Consider the following 16,704-nt stretch of genomic DNA (forward strand, 5'->3'; position numbering starts at 1 on the left):
CCTCCTTTCCCAATGAAAAATCTGACCACATACAAGGAGAAGATCATCCTGGAATGTGCATTAGGCTCTGCTGTTGGGTTCTGGGCTGTGCTCGGGTACATTGGCCTGCTGGCTGTTTTTTGCTTTGTGTTAGCTGTTCTAGCTCGGAAACTACCTGATAATTTTAATGAAGCCAAGATGATAACCTTCAGCATTCTGATATTCTGTGCAGTGTGGATCACCTTCATCCCAGCATATGTCAGCTCTCCTGGAAAATTTACTGTGGCTGTAGAGATATTTGCCATTCTGGCCTCCAGTTTTGGACTGATCCTGTGTATATTTGCTCCAAAGTGTTTCATCATTTTATTGCAGCCAGAAAAGAACTCCAAGAAATATCTAATGAATAAAAGTTGAATGTGAAAGTTAAGATGTTTGAAAGCAAGTTGATTTCACTGGAAAGAACTTTTTACGTTTTTGCATTTTTTGGCTGCAGTGTTTTTTACCAGAATAATTTTTTTTGGGTACAATATTTTATAGTCATAAATCTCAGTCCTGTGTATAGTACGTTAGTGTAATATTTAATTTTTTTCTTACTTGTTCTTATATCAAAAAAGAATTGTTTTAGTTTAATACTAATAAAGAAATTACAAAACAAGACGTACAGTTTTCTAAGTTTGGTCTGATGATTTAATTCACTTTAACAGTTCCAGTACAAAAACAAAAAGACTTACTAGAATTGTAATTATATATAAACTATTTTATAAATGTAATTATAAAATAATACATACAGGCACATAAATCTTAAAATGTGGTTCTGAAGGTTCTAGAATGTCTTAACCTGACAAGACCAAGGTCTTATAACTTTTCCTTGGTAATCATGATTGATTGCAGCTGGTAGTTTCTCCACCAGCATCAAAAGGATTTGTTTCAAAGCACACATATCAATCATCACAAAAATGCAAAAAGTACAAGGAACTCCGTGAAGATCTAAGGAACAATTCAAAAACCACAAACAGAAAACTGCTTGAACATCAGTGTTACAATCCATACTAAAGCAAGTTTTATATTGCTATGGACTGAGAAAGTGCTGAACAAGAAAGAAGCCCCTACACCAAAAGTGATACTTTCATTCAAGCTTGACTGAAATGTTAAGCTGCTCACATGGACAAGCCTCCTGCCTCCTGGACAAAAGATTTATGGTCAGACAAGAAACAAAGAGACAAAGACTGAGTTATAAGGTTACAATTATGAAAAGTATGCTCAGATTAGTCAAGTTGAGGCTTTCAGACATAAGAACACTATACCAACTTTTAGGCATGGTGGTAGTAGCATCATACTGTGGAAATGGTGTATTGAACAAACTGGATAGAATAGTCAAGAAGGAAGTCTACCTCCAAATTTTTTAACTTCACCTCAAATCATCAACTAAAGGAGTGGTAAAATATCCAGCCAGAACACTGCCAGAAGCTTGTTGGTAGATGCAAAAAGTGTGTGGTTGAGGTGCAACTTGCAAAGGGACATTTAACCAAAAACTAGTGCCAATGTATGTATATATTTAGGCGTATATGCTTCACTTTGACACTATGTGGATTATATCAAATTCACACACAAAAAAATTCATCTATGCACCCAATTCTTGTTTTAAAAAATCATTAAGGAATCCCCGTGGATTATGATGTTTACAGATGACATTGTGATCTGTGGTGAGAACAAGAAACAGATGGAAGAGAACCTGAATAGGTGGAGGTATGCACTTGAAAGACGAGGGATGAAAGTCAGCCATAGCAAGTCAGAGTACATGTGTGTGAATGAGAGGGAGGCAGGTGGAACAGTGAGGCTACAATGAGCAGAGGTCACAAAGGTGCAGGACTTCAAGTACTTAGGGTCGACTGTCAAGGAAAACGGGGAGTGTGGTAAAGAGGTGAAGAAGAAAGTCCAGGCAGGATGGAGTGGATGGAAAAAGTTTCAAGGGGTGCTTTGTTACAAAAGGGGGGCAGCAAAGATCAAATGAAAGGTCTATAAAACAGTGTTGAGACCAGCTATGGTGTATGATTTGGAGACAGTGGGACCGACAAAAAGACAGGAGACAGAACTGGAAGTGGCAGAGCTGAAGATGTTGAGGTTCTCCTTGGGAGGGACACAGATGGATAAGATTAGGAATGAGATCATCAGAGGTAGAGCACAATTTGAACAACTGGGAGGTAAAGTTACAGACTGAGATGATTTGGACATGTGCAGAGGAGGGACAGTGGCTATATTGGTAGAATGATGTTAGAAATGCAACTGCCATGAAAAAGACAAAGAAGAAGGCCAAAAATAAGATATATGGATGCAGTTAAAGAGGGCATAGAGGAAGTTGGAGTGAGTACAGAGTACACAGAGGACAGAGTTAGATGGAGGAAGATGACTCGCTGTGAAGACCACTGAAAAGGGATCAACTGAAAGAAAATGAAAAAGATAGTGAAAAGGATGTCCAAGAAGATTCATTAAAGGAGATAAGGAAATATCCCCACCTGAGGGTGTTGTTTCTGAGAAACGATTCCCTGATGTGCGCTAGAGGAGGTACATAAACAAGTAAAAACACAGTTCAACCCAAATACAGCTGAGGAATGGAGATCAGATCAGTCTTTAATTGCTTGACAATAGCTGTGAAATTACTGGAGCTGATGACAGTTGTTGTCTTAGTTGTTTCTCTGGATAGTTTAAAACATAAGATTAAGTCTACAGAGGCTCTGACTACTGCTGGTGTCAGTACTGAGGCTTCATCACTGAAATGTACCTTGCAGAGTACCTCTCGCTTACCTGCATTCTCAATGGATGGAGACTTTATTATTGGAGGAGTTTTCTCCATTCACTACAAACTGCACATAGTGGTTTATAATTACACCAGCAAACCTGAACCTTTAAGATGCGGAGGAAGGTTAGTAAATGAAAGAAGTGGAAGGAAAGAATGTTAGATGTGTACAAATGGAATTTTTGTCTTGCTAAAAAATGTTCAGGCATGTTTATAAAGAATAATGCTCTGCAATAGATTCTGATGTTGTGTTTATCATCTAAAACCAACAAAGTTTAGATATAGATATTTGTGAATATAATGAATTTTAGCGTTATAGATTTCAGATTTAAATAAACTTTGGTAAACTGCACAGTATTAAAATATTTGAATATTTTACATTGTAAATTTTAGTAAAATAATATTTCGATTTTTTTGTTACTTTGATTATAATCTAAAATACGGGTTTTCTTTTGATTTGTTTACTTGCTCAAGTTTTCTAGAGTTTCTTTTTTGTGTTGTTGTTTTTTTTCCCATTTTATAAAAACGTCAGCACTCACCTTACTTTTTCTGTGCAGCCTTATAGCCAGAGAACTACGTTTTTCTCGATCAATGATTTTTGCTATCGAGGAGATAAACAACAGCACAGAGCTGCTGCCGGGCATCAAACTTGGATATCGGATCTATGACTCATGTGCTTCAGTACCCATGGCTGTGGATGTTGCATTTCAACTATCAAACGGTCAGGACCCTGTGTTTTACAAAGGCAGCAATTGTTCCCAGTCTGGTGTGGTGTTGGCAGCTGTTGGAGACTCTGCATCCACACCATCAATCAGCATATCCCGTATTATTGGGCCCTTCAACATTCCTCTGGTAAGATATCTAGATTTATTGATAACTGAAATTCTAAAGCACACCTGTTGATTGTATGAATACAGAGCTGTTTGTTTTAAATTAAATTTTATTGTGATTATATTATAGGTGAGCTACTTTTCTACTTGTGCCTGCCTGTCAGATAAGAAGCAGTTTCCAAGTTTTTTCAGAACAATTCCCAGTGATCAGTTCCAAGCTGATGCTCTGGCTAAGATGGTGAAACACTTTGGCTGGACTTGGATCGGTGCTGTCCGCTCAGACTCAGATTATGGAAATAATGGCATGGCATCTTTTCTTGATGCAGCACAGAGAGAGGGGATCTGTGTGGAATATTCTGAAGCTTTGTCCTGGTCCGACCCATATAGCAAGATTCAAAGAGTTGCTGATATTATTCGCAGGTTTTTAATTCACTGATTTACCTTGTTTGTTTGCATTAATGTAGACACACTGAACAAAATCAAACAAAAAGGTTTAGTCTCTTGAGTGAGTTTAGTCTCCTAACACATTTTTTTTCAACTATAATACATAAATTGTAGGAAAACTTATCTCTCCGAAATTCTTTGCTTTTGTTAATTCTCCTTATTAATTTTCCTGCTGGAATGACAACAAACTTGCGTTACATGTTATCCATGGTTATAAGCAAAATAAAATACATATGTCAAAAATTCAGTATTGATAAGCATACTGTGGGCCAACACTTTTCAATGTCTTTACAGATCAACAGCACTGGTTGTTGTAGCTTTTATAGCCTCTGCAGATATGAGGGTCCTGTTAGAGGAGCTGGCTCTGGACCCTCCACCACCACGTCAGTGGATAGGAAGTGAAGGCTGGATAACTGACCCAAACTATTTGAGATTCAGTTTTGGTGCAGGGGCCATTGGAATTGGTATCCAGCAATCTGTCATCCCAGGTTTGAGAAATTTCCTTTTGGATCTTTCTCCCACTGAAGTAGCTGCCTCTTCTCTCCTTACTGAGTTCTGGGAGGATGCATTCAATTGCAGTTTCTTAAAAGGTGAGTTTTTCATGGTTTTATTTTCTCTTTACTTCCACAAAAAATATTCAATTTGCTCTGTTAATTATTTGGCAACTCTGTGAACTCAAAAAATTTAAAAGCCTGACAAGTCATTTTATCACCTCAACAAAAACCATGGGGAATATTCAGAAAAATGCAAAAATAATCGGTGTAGTTTTTATTGAGAATGCGACAATAATATCAGACCACTTGATTATTTTGTACATGTTTCTCAGCCCTGTTCTGACTTTGCCTTTAGAAGATGGTCCACACAAGAAAGTGTGCCATGGAACTGAAGATATTTTCACTCTAAATAAATGTAGTTGTGACTGAAATAATTGTTTCCTCTGTTTTCATATGTTTTTAGATGCTGATCCACACAAAAACCCGTGTGATGGAACTGAAGACATAAAACAACTCAAAAACCCGTACACTGAAACATCTCAGTTAAGAAATACTAACATGGTGTACAAGGCTGTTTATGCAATAACTCATGCTATTCACAATGCAGTGTGTTGGAAAACAAATCTGACCACTCAGTGTGACAAACACTTCAAAATGGAGTCCAAACAGGTCAGCCTAAAAACAAATGAATTTCATATTCATTTCTTTTAACATGACATAACACAAGTCAGCAATAAATTTATTGGTATTGTTGGTATTGTTTCCATTTTTTAGGTGTTATCTGAACTAAAAATGGTAAACTTTTCCAGAAATGGTTATCCTGTGTCATTTGATGCAAATGGGGATCCTGTAGCTTTTTATGAGCTGGTCAACTGGAAAAAGAGTGAAAGTGGAGTTATTGAGCTGGTAACAGTAGGATACTATGATGCATCACTGCCAAAAGGCCAGGAGTTTCATATCAACCGGAACATAACCTGGGTAGATGGTAGCACAAATGTAAGGAACCAAACAGAGGATTTTTTTAAACAAATTTTTAGGAATTGAATCACAATCTTTGATCATAGAAAATAATTATAAACAGATCTGTTTTTGTATGCATTTGTTTGACAGGTACCAGTTTCAGTGTGCACTGAAAGTTGTCCTCCAGGAACTCGGAAAGTGTTACAGAAAGGAAAACCCATCTGCTGCTATGATTGTATACCATGTCCTGAAGGAGAGATCAGTAATACAACAGGTAACATCTAATGTTTTTCATCTGTACCTGCAGCAAAAAATATTTGTCTTAATAGCTCAATCTAATTTCTTTTGATTTTTTATTTAGATTCTCCAGATTGCTTCCCATGTCCCAGTGAATTCTGGCCTAATGCAGAAAGAGATGCTTGTTTCTCCAAACCTGTTGAGTTTCTTTCCTTTGATGAAGTCCTGGCAATCATCCTGGCTACATTCTCTGTTATTGGGGCCTGTCTGGCCATCATAACAGCAATTATTTTCTTTCATCACAGAACAACTCCAATTGTCAGAGCAAACAACTCTGAGCTGAGCTTCCTGCTGCTCTTTTCTTTGACTTTTTGTTTTTTATGTTCATTAACATTCATTGGAGCTCCCTCTGAATGGTCCTGCATGCTGCGGCACACAGCGTTTGGTATCACCTTTGTTCTCTGTATCTCCTGTGTTCTTGGGAAAACTGTAGTGGTTTTAATGGCCTTTAAAGCTACACTTCCAGGTAGTAATGTCATGAAATGGTTTGGGCCTCCACAGCAAAGGCTGACTGTAATATTTTTCACATTTATTCAAGTTTTAATTTGTATTGTTTGGTTGGTTCTCAGCCCTCCTTTTCCAATGAAAAATCTGACCACATACAAGGAGAAGATCATCCTGGAATGTGCATTAGGCTCTGCTGTTGGGTTCTGGGCTGTGCTCGGGTACATTGGCCTGCTGGCTGTTTTTTGTTTTGTGTTAGCTGTTCTTGCTCGGAAACTACCTGATAATTTTAATGAAGCCAAGCTGATAACCTTCAGCATGCTGATATTCTGTGCAGTGTGGATCACCTTCATCCCAGCATATGTCAGCTCTCCTGGAAAATTTACTGTGGCTGTGGAGATATTTGCCATCCTGGCCTCCAGTTTTGGACTGACTCTGTGTATTTTTGCTCCAAAATGTTTCATCATATTATTTCAGCCAGAGAAGAACTCCAAGAAATATTTAATGAACAAAAATTAAAAATAAAGTTTGAAATTAGGATCACAAGATAAATTGCAACTTTTTGCAACTAAAATACATTTCAAACTTTTCACATTGTTATAGACATTGTCTAATTTTAAATATAAGCAGATTATTAGAAATTTTATTTTGATCTTATTTATTTTGATCACTTGATCATATGTTTCTATTAAGTGTAATTCTATAATGTCATCTTTTATTTGCATGTGTCTTTTTAATAAGTAATTCTTTTTTCAACAAAATCTAAATAAATAAAATGTCTTGAAAAATTAAATCTGTGAACATTTTTGGTGTCCTTAATGTTTTTACCCTAACATAATAATTTAAATAAAAATATAAACTAATTGTAAACTTATGGTTGATGAATATTCACTAATTGCAGAAAAGCAACATGCAAGCAGAAATATTTTAAAAAGCTAAAAACACTTAAAAAATTATTGTCATGATTTAATTTGCCAGAGCTTCATTCAGTTTCTGATAGGACAAACATGAACCTTAACATTCAACTCACACAACATATCATTGTTATTGATCACACGTAGCAGGTACATCATTGTACGTGGGGCACACCTTAAAGAACCTACCCCCAAAATAGTTGTTCTTTCTAAAAAATAAAGGTAACTTTAAAAAAGAATGAAAATTTACTTTTCTGTGGGAATTGTTTTTTTCAAATTTTTATGAAGCTGATAACCTTCAGCATGCTGATATTCTGGAAAATTTACAGTGGCTGTGGAGATATTTGTCAATAGCATTTGACATGTCTTCCACTTATGCCTATATACATTTTTCTCATTTTTAATATTTGATCACTTGTCTGATTTTTTCAAAAACATGTTGAAATATTGCACAAAATATTCAAGTACATTTCTAAAGGTTAGTACATATTTTGAATTTATTGCCTGGAGTTTAATTTGTGCTGACCATAACATGATACAGAGAGCAATGCAACAAATGGTGAAATCAAGCCAAAACTAGATCCTTAAGTAAACAAACATCTCTTTCAACATTAAAGCAATCCAGAGTATTTCTATTGCAGTCACATATTACACCTCTAATTTGGTTTCCTTATTTATTATTCTTTCATCAACTTTATTATGGCTGAACAGAAGCGTGCGCTCACACAGTAGCCATGCATCCATCTATTCTCTGCCGTTTATCGGTGGTCAGGTCACAGAGGCAACAGGTTTTGCAGGGAAAACCAGCCATTTGTTTCTCCAGTGACACTTTCCTACTCCTCATGGGGCATCCCAAGGCATTTGGGGTAGTTTGAAGCAGAAACTCAACACTGACCAGGATGGAGCATTCTAACTTTTTCCAGCTGAGAACCATATGCTCACACTTAGAGACATTGACTCTCATTCCAGCGGATTCACACTCATCTCAGAACTGCCCCAGTGCATGCTGAAACACCATAAACACAGTAAAAAATGGAAAATCCTTCAAATCCTCTTGAAATTTTGTAGACTTTTAAAGCCTACCACTTTAACTTTAATACACTATCAGCTAGACACATCATTCAATCCCTGTATAGATCTGAAAACATTGGACTATGATTTACCTAATTATTATCTGTTACTTTTTGGGTAAAAGCACAGTTTAAATTTGGGAAAAGTTTCTGCTCATTTTCTGAGTTTAAACTGAGTGCGTATGGAAGATAATTTTCAATTGTTACAGTGAAAGGTTACATGACTCAGAGCAAGAAGCTATGTGACAAATTCCCAAAACTTTAGCAAACACTCATATTTTTCAATACATATACAAATTATACATCCAAATGTATGAAAACATGTTATCTTTCACTTACTGCAACTATCAGAGCTCTATGGTTAATAGAATTCGAACAATGAGCCTCAGAGTCATAATGCCAAAGAACAAAATGGCATTTTTTCCCCTTCATAAAATCTGTGGCTTTAGCAGTATACGCCAGATTTCGGTGTTCTGAAGCTTTTTTCCACTGGAGACATTACCTGTAAACACTGAAAGACACACCTGCTCCTGTTACCAAGGTAACCACAATGAACCTGAGCCAGAAGTTAGGAAACACATTACTTATTAATTCAGATCTGTCTGTCTATCTACCTTCCTTCCTACCTACCTACCTACCTACCTACCTACCTACCTACCTACCTACCTACCTACCTACCTACCTACTTACCTACCTACCTACCTATCTTGAAATATGGTCAACCACTCTGCTACTGATCAATGAAAAATGCTTTAAGACATAACAAACAGAGAGATGAAAAAAGCATTTCCCATTACAATTAACATAATAACTAGAATGTAAACATGATTCACATGTTTGATACCATTACTGTTTCCTAGTTTTATACAGTTGTAAAATGTTGTCACCGACAGAACTTTGAAAGAGTGAAGCATGAATAGTGAAACCTTCATAATGTAATAACTACTGAATTCCCAAAATACAGTGTTATAAGTTTGTATAGATCAGCGGCAAAACATGTTACTGTTTCTGTGGTTTGTTGCATTGTTTTGTCCTATATAAAAATGACGCAGTAAATCTTAATTCAGTGCATGTCAGTCTAAATGCATGCCAGTTTACAATTAATGCCATCCTATAGGCACTTGATGGAGAAGGGTGAACAGGTTAAAAATAAAGCAAAATTAAACACATTCATATTCAACTAAATACAAGTCATATAATGCAAGTTTACTACAAGAAAACAATGAATCTTTTCAAATCAAAATATCACAGGTCCAAATAATTACATGAAAATAATTCCAGCAAGTTAGGACAGGTTAAGTTTTGTTTGAATAAACTTTATAAAAGAACATTTTAAAAACAACAGGAACATGTATAATCTTAATATATGAGGATGAAAGTGATAATTAATCATGAGAAGACAGAGAACCAGAGAGTGAAAATTGTGTCCTTGTAGGGACATTGAATGATGTCATGAAAGGGAGGGCATCTCATTGCTGACGGTTGACCTCACGCATATAATAGACAAGATTCATAGTAAAAGCACACTTAGACCCAAATACAAACAGTTGAGAAATGGAGATCAGATATGCTTTTATTGGCCTGAGATTAGCTGTGAGTTTGCTCAAAGTGATAACAACTATTGTCTTGGTTGTTTGCCTGGATGGTTTGAAACAAAGAATTGAGTCTATAGAGGCTTTGACTGGTGCAGATGTCAGTGCTGAGACTTTATTGATGAAATGTACTCTGCAGAGTACCCCTCGTTTGCCGGCATTCTCAATGGATGGGGACTTTGTTATCGGAGGTGTTTTCTCTATTCACTACAAACTGCACACAGGAACCTATAATTACACAAGCAAGCCTGAGATTTTAAAATGCACAGGGAGGTTAGTAAAAAAGTGGAAAAGTTTGTAAGATGTGCATGGATGCAAATGATGTGTTTTGCTGCAAGGTTTGGTCTGATGTTCGAAAAAAAAAGGATTATTTTATAATCAACTGTTTTTTCATTAAAAAAAATCTATAGGTTTTATATTACCAATTTGGATGTGTATCTAAACTTAGTTAGGCTGTAGATAATCATTGGTAATCTGTGAATTTATCTCTCTGCAAATTTGATTTATTAGTAACATATTTTTTACCTATTTATGCGAACGTTTGATTACATTTTTTTGTCCACACATTAGTTGCCTGATCAGTTATTCATAGTCCTAACAACTGCAGACTTTTTTTTTGTTTTTTTAACTGCTCATTTGTCTTTCACATTATGATGTGAGTATGAATGCCACAAGTATTTTATTTTGTGAAAATGTCAAAATTTACCTTTTTGATTCTATGTAGCCTTATAGCCCGGGAACTGCGGTTTTCTCGAGCAATGATCTTTGCCATTGATGAGATAAACAACAGCACAACGCTGCTGCCAGGCCTCAAACTTGGATATCAGATCTATGATTCATGTGCTTCAGTGGCCGTAGCTGTGCATGTAGCATTTCAACTATCAAATGGTCAAGACCCTGTCTTTTACAAAGACAGAAACTGCTCACAGTCTGGCGTAGTGCTGGCTGCTGTTGGTGACTCTTCATCGACTTCATCTATCAGCGTATCAAGCATCATAGGGTCGTTCAACATCCCTCTGGCAAGTAGTCTAAAATTATTGCAAATGTCAGTGTAAAAAAATACCTGTGGTCAGTGTTAAACTTCTTCCTTTAACTATTAAGAGCTACTTTGTTGTTTGTGTTGCTTTAGGTGAGCCACTTTGCAACTTGTGCCTGTCTGTCAGATAAGCAGCAGTACCCAACTTTTTTCAGAACAGTTCCCAGTGATCAGTTCCAAGCTGATGCTCTGGCCAAGCTGGTGAAACACTTTGGCTGGACTTGGATCGGTGCTGTTCGCTCAGACTCAGATTATGGAAATTATGGCATGGCGTCTTTTCTCAATGCAGCACAGAAAGAGGGGATCTGTGTGGAGTACTCTGAATTATTCTATCGGACCGACCCACACAGCAAGATCCAGAAAGTGGCAGATGTTATTCGCAGGTATCTATTTCAGTGACTTGACCTTTTGGTGTTTTTTCTGTAAATGTGGAAACACTTAAAAAAGCCTCCACAGGTTTATCTTGTTACCTTGTATTGATGTGAACAGAAGGGAAAAATGCCTAGTAGAGAAAGGAATGGAAGTTAATTAGATTTTGTTTTGGTAGAATTTTTAATGATTGTTAAAACTTTAATCAAATCACAAATGTGATACCCAACATACATAAGTTTTAAGTCCACAGATTTTTCTAAATGATGGCTTAAACAACATATATATATATATATATATATATATATATATATATATATATATATATATTTTTTTTTTAAGTATAGGTTGATATAAATAAACACATTTTAATATCTCTGCAGGTCAACAGCAGTGGTTGTTGTGGCATTTATAGCCTCTGGAGATATGAGGGTCCTGTTAGAGGAGCTGGCTCGGGAGCCTCCACCACCTCGTCAGTGGATGGGAAGTGAGGGCTGGATAACTGACCCAAACCTTTTGAGCTTCAGTTTTTGTGCAGGAGCCATTGGAGTTGCAATACAGCAATCTGTTATCCCAGGTCTGAGAGACTTCCTGTTGGATCTCTCTTCCACTGAAGTAGCTGCCTCCTCAGTGCTGACTGAGTTCTGGGAGGAGGCATTCAACTGCACACTGACAGAAAGTGAGAATGCCTTCACAATTCTTTTTTTTTAAATACCCACAGCAAGACATTTGTTGTTTTATTCTGATGAATTTGTAGCAAATCTGTTTGTGCAATTTACAAATTCCACTGCTATGTTACAACATCTTGTCATTAAATTTTTTATTGCTCAAAAAAATTGTTGATAATTTCAGTAAAGTTCTTACATAGTACATTAGTGATGTCAGATCAATGATCAAATTTGAATGATATGTTAATTGATATGTGAAAACGTACAGTTTTATATACATGAATTCATATTACTTTGTACAATGTAGTTGTGACTGAAATAATAATTTCCTCTGTTTTCATATGTTTTTAGATGCTGATCCACACAAAAACTTGTGTGATGGAACTGAAGACCTAAAAACTCTCAAAAACCCGTACACTGAAACATCCCAGTTAAGAATTACTAACATGGTGTACAAGGCTGTTTATGCCATAGCTCATGCCATTCACAATGCAGTGTGTTGGAAAACAAATTTCACCACTCAGTGTGACACAAATATAAGACTGGAATCTAAAAAAGTCAGTATCATTAAAAAGTGAATCTTGTAACCTAATTAAAGCTGCAATTCAATTCTGCATTGTCTCCTTTTGATTTTAAAGGTTTTAACTGAACTCAGAAATGTCAAATTTTCCCAAAATGGTTATCCTGTGTCATTTGATGCTAACGGGGATCCTGTAGCTTTTTATGAGCTGGTCAACTGGCAGAAGAGTGAGAGTGGAGTTATTGAGCTGATAAAAGTAGGATACTATGATGCATCACTGCAAAAAGGCCAGGAGTTTCAGATCAACAAGAACTTAACCTGGGCTGGAAATTCTACACAAGTATTGAGACTAATTATATACTAATTTAACAAATAAACAATTAATCAAATGTGACACAGCAAAAGACAAGCAAACAAATAAGAATAAAGATAAAAAACACTTGTCTTCTTGTCTGTCTGTATAACAGGTACCAGTGTCAGTGTGCTCTAAGAGTTGTTCTCCAGGAACTCGGAAAGTGTTGCAGAAAGGAAAACCCATCTGCTGCTATGATTGTATACCATGTCCTGAAGGAGAGATCAGTAATATGACAGGTAACAAATTGTTTTTCATGCAGTTCTGCATCAGTACATACTGTATTTGAGTGCTGACAACCTAATCTGATTTTTTTTTAGATTCTCCTGATTGCTTCCCATGCCCCATAGAATTCTGGCCTAATGCAGAAAGAGATGCTTGTTTCCCAAAATCTGTGGAATTTCTTTCCTTTGATGAAGTCCTGGCAATCATCCTGGCTACATTCTCCGTTATTGGAGCCTGTCTGGCCATCATAACAGCAGTTATTTTCTTTCATCACAGAACAACTCCAATTGTCAGAGCCAACAACTCTGAGCTGAGCTTCCTGCTGCTCTTCTCTCTGACTTTCTGTTTCTTATGTTCATTAACTTTCATTGGAGCTCCCTCTGAATGGTCCTGCATGTTGCGGCACACATCGTTTGGTATCACCTTTGTTCTCTGTATCTCCTGTGTTCTTGGGAAAACTGTAGTGGTTTTAATGGCCTTTAAAGCTACACTTCCAGGTAGTAATGCCATGAAATGGTTTGGGCCTCCACAGCAAAGAATGACTGTAGTGTTTTTCACTTTTATTCAAGTTTTAATCTGCACTGTTTGGTTGGTTCTCAGCCCTCCATTCCCAATGAAAAATCTGACTACATACAAGGAGAAGATCATCCTGGAATGTGCATTAGGTTCTGCTGTTGGGTTCTGGGCTGTGCTCGGGTACATTGGCCTGCTGGCTGTTTTTTGCTTTGTGTTAGCTGTTCTAGCTCGGAAACTACCTGATAATTTTAACGAAGCCAAGCTGATAATCTTCAGCATGCTGATATTCTGTGCAGTGTGGCTCACCTTCATCCCAGCATATGTCAGCTCTCCTGGAAAATTTACTGTGGCTGTGGAGATATTTGCCATTCTGGCCTCCAGTTTTGGACTGATCCTGTGTATATTTGCTCCAAAGTGTTTCATTATATTATTTCAGCCAAAGAAGAACTCTAAGAAATATTTAATGAACAAGAATTAATTGAAAAGTTTCAAACATTTGAATTCAAGAAAACAAAACTGTGACACAAAGAGAACTGCAATACACAAATTCTAAATGACTCTTTTTAGTTAAATATTTATTTAGAACTAATCACTACCGTACATTTTCTACCTAAGCCAATTCAGTTCATGTCATCTTCGTATGTTTTGTTTGACAATCTATTTGGCATTTAAAAGACTTTCGTAAAGGAATAAACTTTATTGGCTTTATTAAAGTAAAATTGAAAAACAAAATAAAATTTTTTTTTTGTTTTTTTTTCTCAACTTTTTGGTATTAATAGCAAATTTTCCAATTACATGTAAATAACAATTTAACCAGAGAGCACATAGAATGTTTATTAACAAAAATTAACTAAAGTATCTAGTTATTTTCACAGTTCTGATCTAACTCAAGCAGTTTATTCCCTATTTTCTCTCCCTGTCCTTTTTCCTTTTCGTAGACCCTATTTCCCTTTGTTGGGGAACGTTTTACTGGCTCGTATCACTTTATATATAACTCTTTTGAATTGACCACATGCAGGTGTGTACTACTTGTACCTTAATAAAGGAGTAATAGCGGTTTCAGAAAACAACCATCATTATTATCAGTCTTTTAAACACTTTAATCAGTTACGGTGAATTTCATCATGACAAATAATGATAATTGTCATTAATTGTCATATCAGGATATTGTCTCAGCTGCCACTGGTGTCATAGACTCAGCCCAGTTCTCCACTGACACAGGTTCATGCGCTTGTCTTGAGTGGGTCCCTTAATTGAGCAATCAAGAGATTTCTGCAAGACACTTCTCCAGCTGTTCCAGCATGACCTCTTTTTCATGCTCAAGCTGCGACGAGGGTCCCACCAAGCCAATGCTCTGAACTGTCTCGCCTGCCAAGTCAGCCTCCGGGCTCGCACTATGAACTGTTCCACCTATAAAGGTAGCAGTTCCTTAGAATAGGGTACTGTTATGCTGTTCATGTTTTTATGTTAGTTTTTGTATTTTGAGACTATTTCTGTCTGACATTTATCAATTTTGTTGTATTTAGAAGTATTTTGGATGTGTAGTTTTCTTGTATCATATCTATTTGATGTCCTTCTTTATCCACACTCCTGTCATATATACATAATCAGCACATCTTCCTCATTCAACAGTCACCCTAACCAGTACTCATACTCCATGTATTGCTAAGTTTTTTGGTCAATTTATCTGTTTTCTATAATTCTTCTTGCCAGTCACCTGTTTGGTTTGAGTTGATTCATAAAAGTTTCAAGTTTGCTTTATTTCCTGCTTCTTTTTTACCCACATTTTGCTTAAAATCTCCCACATCATATCATGGTTGGTTGTGGTTATGGCAGATCCAAATGAAGCGAGGCAGGGACGGCGAGCAGGTCTTGTGATTTAATGAAAAAAGTAGTACAAATAAAGTTACTAAAACCATGGAGCACATTTTTTAACCCCCCCAAAAAAACACAATCAGATACAATTAATTTAGTGAAAATTTAGCTCATTTAAATCGGTCCAGTTCTGACCAAATTTCAAATACTACACTGCAAAATTTAATTTATGCAATGCCAAATCATACTCCACATTAATCTTCTAGGAAAACCAAGACAAGTGCATGTGCAGAAGTTGTTCATAAATATAGTCAATCAACAAACTGTTTAAGCATTAAACTAGCATTTCCCAAAGGAATACATATCATTCATAGCCTTGAATGCCGGAGTTAATCTGGTATGATCTGTTAACATTCAACATATCTGTTGGGATGACTCCCAGCTACTACCACACAAAATTTGAGCTCAGTGTAAATCTAACTGAATTGTAGACATTTTTGTGTTTTCTAAGGTTATATTTGGTTAACTCCAAAATGTTATCAGTTGTAGATGTGCATCAAATGATTATTTTCTGAGTACCTCATTAAAAATTGTTCACTCTTCAAGGGATATTTTTTTTACTGACATATAAACACATGCACAAACAGGCAATTATATGATCACCACTGTTCCATGGAGATGGGGAAGAAAGAGATAAACTGGAAAATCTTTGCTGATCAAGAAGGTAATTTTGAGAGATAAAAAAAAAACAGAAAGAAAGAGGAAATGATAACCATGTATAGTCATTAAAAGACATAATCAAATATCATTGGGCTAATGTACTGAGTTTCTAATGATCACCTGACAAACAAAAGAGGAGGTACATAAACTTGTAAATATACACTTGCATCCAAATACAGATACCTGAGGAATGGAGGTCAGAGCTGTTCTTACTGGCCTGAGTTTTGCTGTGAGATTGTTGGAGGTGATTACAGTTGTCTTTTCTGGTTCTCTGGATAGTTTGAAACAAATGATTGAGCAGACAGAGGCTTCGACTACAACTAGTGTCAGTACTCAAGCTTCATTTATAAAATGTACTCTGCAGAGTGCCCCTCGTTTACCTACATTTTCAATAGATGGTGATTTTGTCATTGGAGGGGTTTTCTGTTTACACTACGAATTGGACTCTGTAATTTATAACTACACCACCAAGCCTGAGTCTATAAGATGCACTGGGAGGTAAGTAAGAGGGAGAATTCTTGGTAAAAGGTGTTATATGTGTATTAATGGAAATAATGAAATTTACTGTAAATTGAGATCACAGTGAAAACATTTTTTTAAATTGTTTTTTTCACTATAAGTAGTCTTAGAAATACAGTACATTACCATGATATGTTTATAAAGTA

The 16,704-nt window shown here is 36.3% G+C and overlaps 2 protein-coding genes and 1 pseudogene across 2 annotated transcripts; all 3 read left to right on the plus strand.

Annotated features, from left to right (window-relative positions):
• LOC108240851 overlaps positions 1 to 416 on the plus strand; it is a 3,877-nt pseudogene extending 3,461 nt beyond the window's left edge.
• A 2,229-nt stretch (positions 417 to 2,645) lies between these two features.
• LOC108240852 (extracellular calcium-sensing receptor) lies at positions 2,646 to 6,761 on the plus strand. Its single transcript, XM_017424649.1, has 8 exons — positions 2,646 to 2,899; positions 3,331 to 3,625; positions 3,734 to 4,023; positions 4,342 to 4,637; positions 5,005 to 5,210; positions 5,316 to 5,537; positions 5,652 to 5,775; positions 5,863 to 6,761. The coding sequence occupies exons 1-8, from the start codon at positions 2,646 to 2,648 to the stop codon at positions 6,759 to 6,761; spliced, it is 2,586 nt and encodes an 861-aa protein (XP_017280138.1).
• Positions 6,762 to 9,888: 3,127 nt separating this feature from the next.
• Positions 9,889 to 13,982, plus strand: LOC108240903 (extracellular calcium-sensing receptor-like). The gene is made up of 8 exons (XM_017424701.3): positions 9,889 to 10,091; positions 10,543 to 10,837; positions 10,948 to 11,237; positions 11,607 to 11,902; positions 12,243 to 12,448; positions 12,530 to 12,751; positions 12,879 to 13,002; positions 13,084 to 13,982. Exons 1-8 carry the CDS (start codon positions 9,940 to 9,942, stop codon positions 13,980 to 13,982), a joined length of 2,484 nt encoding a protein of 827 aa, XP_017280190.3. The 5' UTR covers positions 9,889 to 9,939.
• Positions 13,983 to 16,704: the final 2,722 nt, after the last annotated feature.

The sequence above is a fragment of the Kryptolebias marmoratus genome, linkage group LG2 (genome assembly GCF_001649575.2).
Source record: "Kryptolebias marmoratus isolate JLee-2015 linkage group LG2, ASM164957v2, whole genome shotgun sequence".
Taxonomy (NCBI): domain Eukaryota; kingdom Metazoa; phylum Chordata; class Actinopteri; order Cyprinodontiformes; family Rivulidae; genus Kryptolebias; species Kryptolebias marmoratus.

Bases quoted from the DNA above. Each gene is read 5' to 3' on its own strand.
- LOC108240852 (XM_017424649.1), top strand. From the start codon at position 2,646: ATGACAGTTGTTGTCTTAGTTGTTTCTCTGGATAGTTTAAAACATAAG. The intron at 3,626-3,733 runs GTAAGATATCTA...ATTATATTATAG, and splicing joins GGCCCTTCAACATTCCTCTG to GTGAGCTACTTTTCTACTTG. The intron at 5,538-5,651 runs GTAAGGAACCAA...TTTGTTTGACAG, and splicing joins GGGTAGATGGTAGCACAAAT to GTACCAGTTTCAGTGTGCAC.
- LOC108240903 (XM_017424701.3), top strand. From the start codon at position 9,940: ATGAAATGTACTCTGCAGAGTACCCCTCGTTTGCCGGCATTCTCAATG. The intron at 10,092-10,542 runs GTTAGTAAAAAA...GATTCTATGTAG, and splicing joins ATTTTAAAATGCACAGGGAG to CCTTATAGCCCGGGAACTGC. The intron at 11,238-11,606 runs GTATCTATTTCA...ATATCTCTGCAG, and splicing joins GTGGCAGATGTTATTCGCAG to GTCAACAGCAGTGGTTGTTG.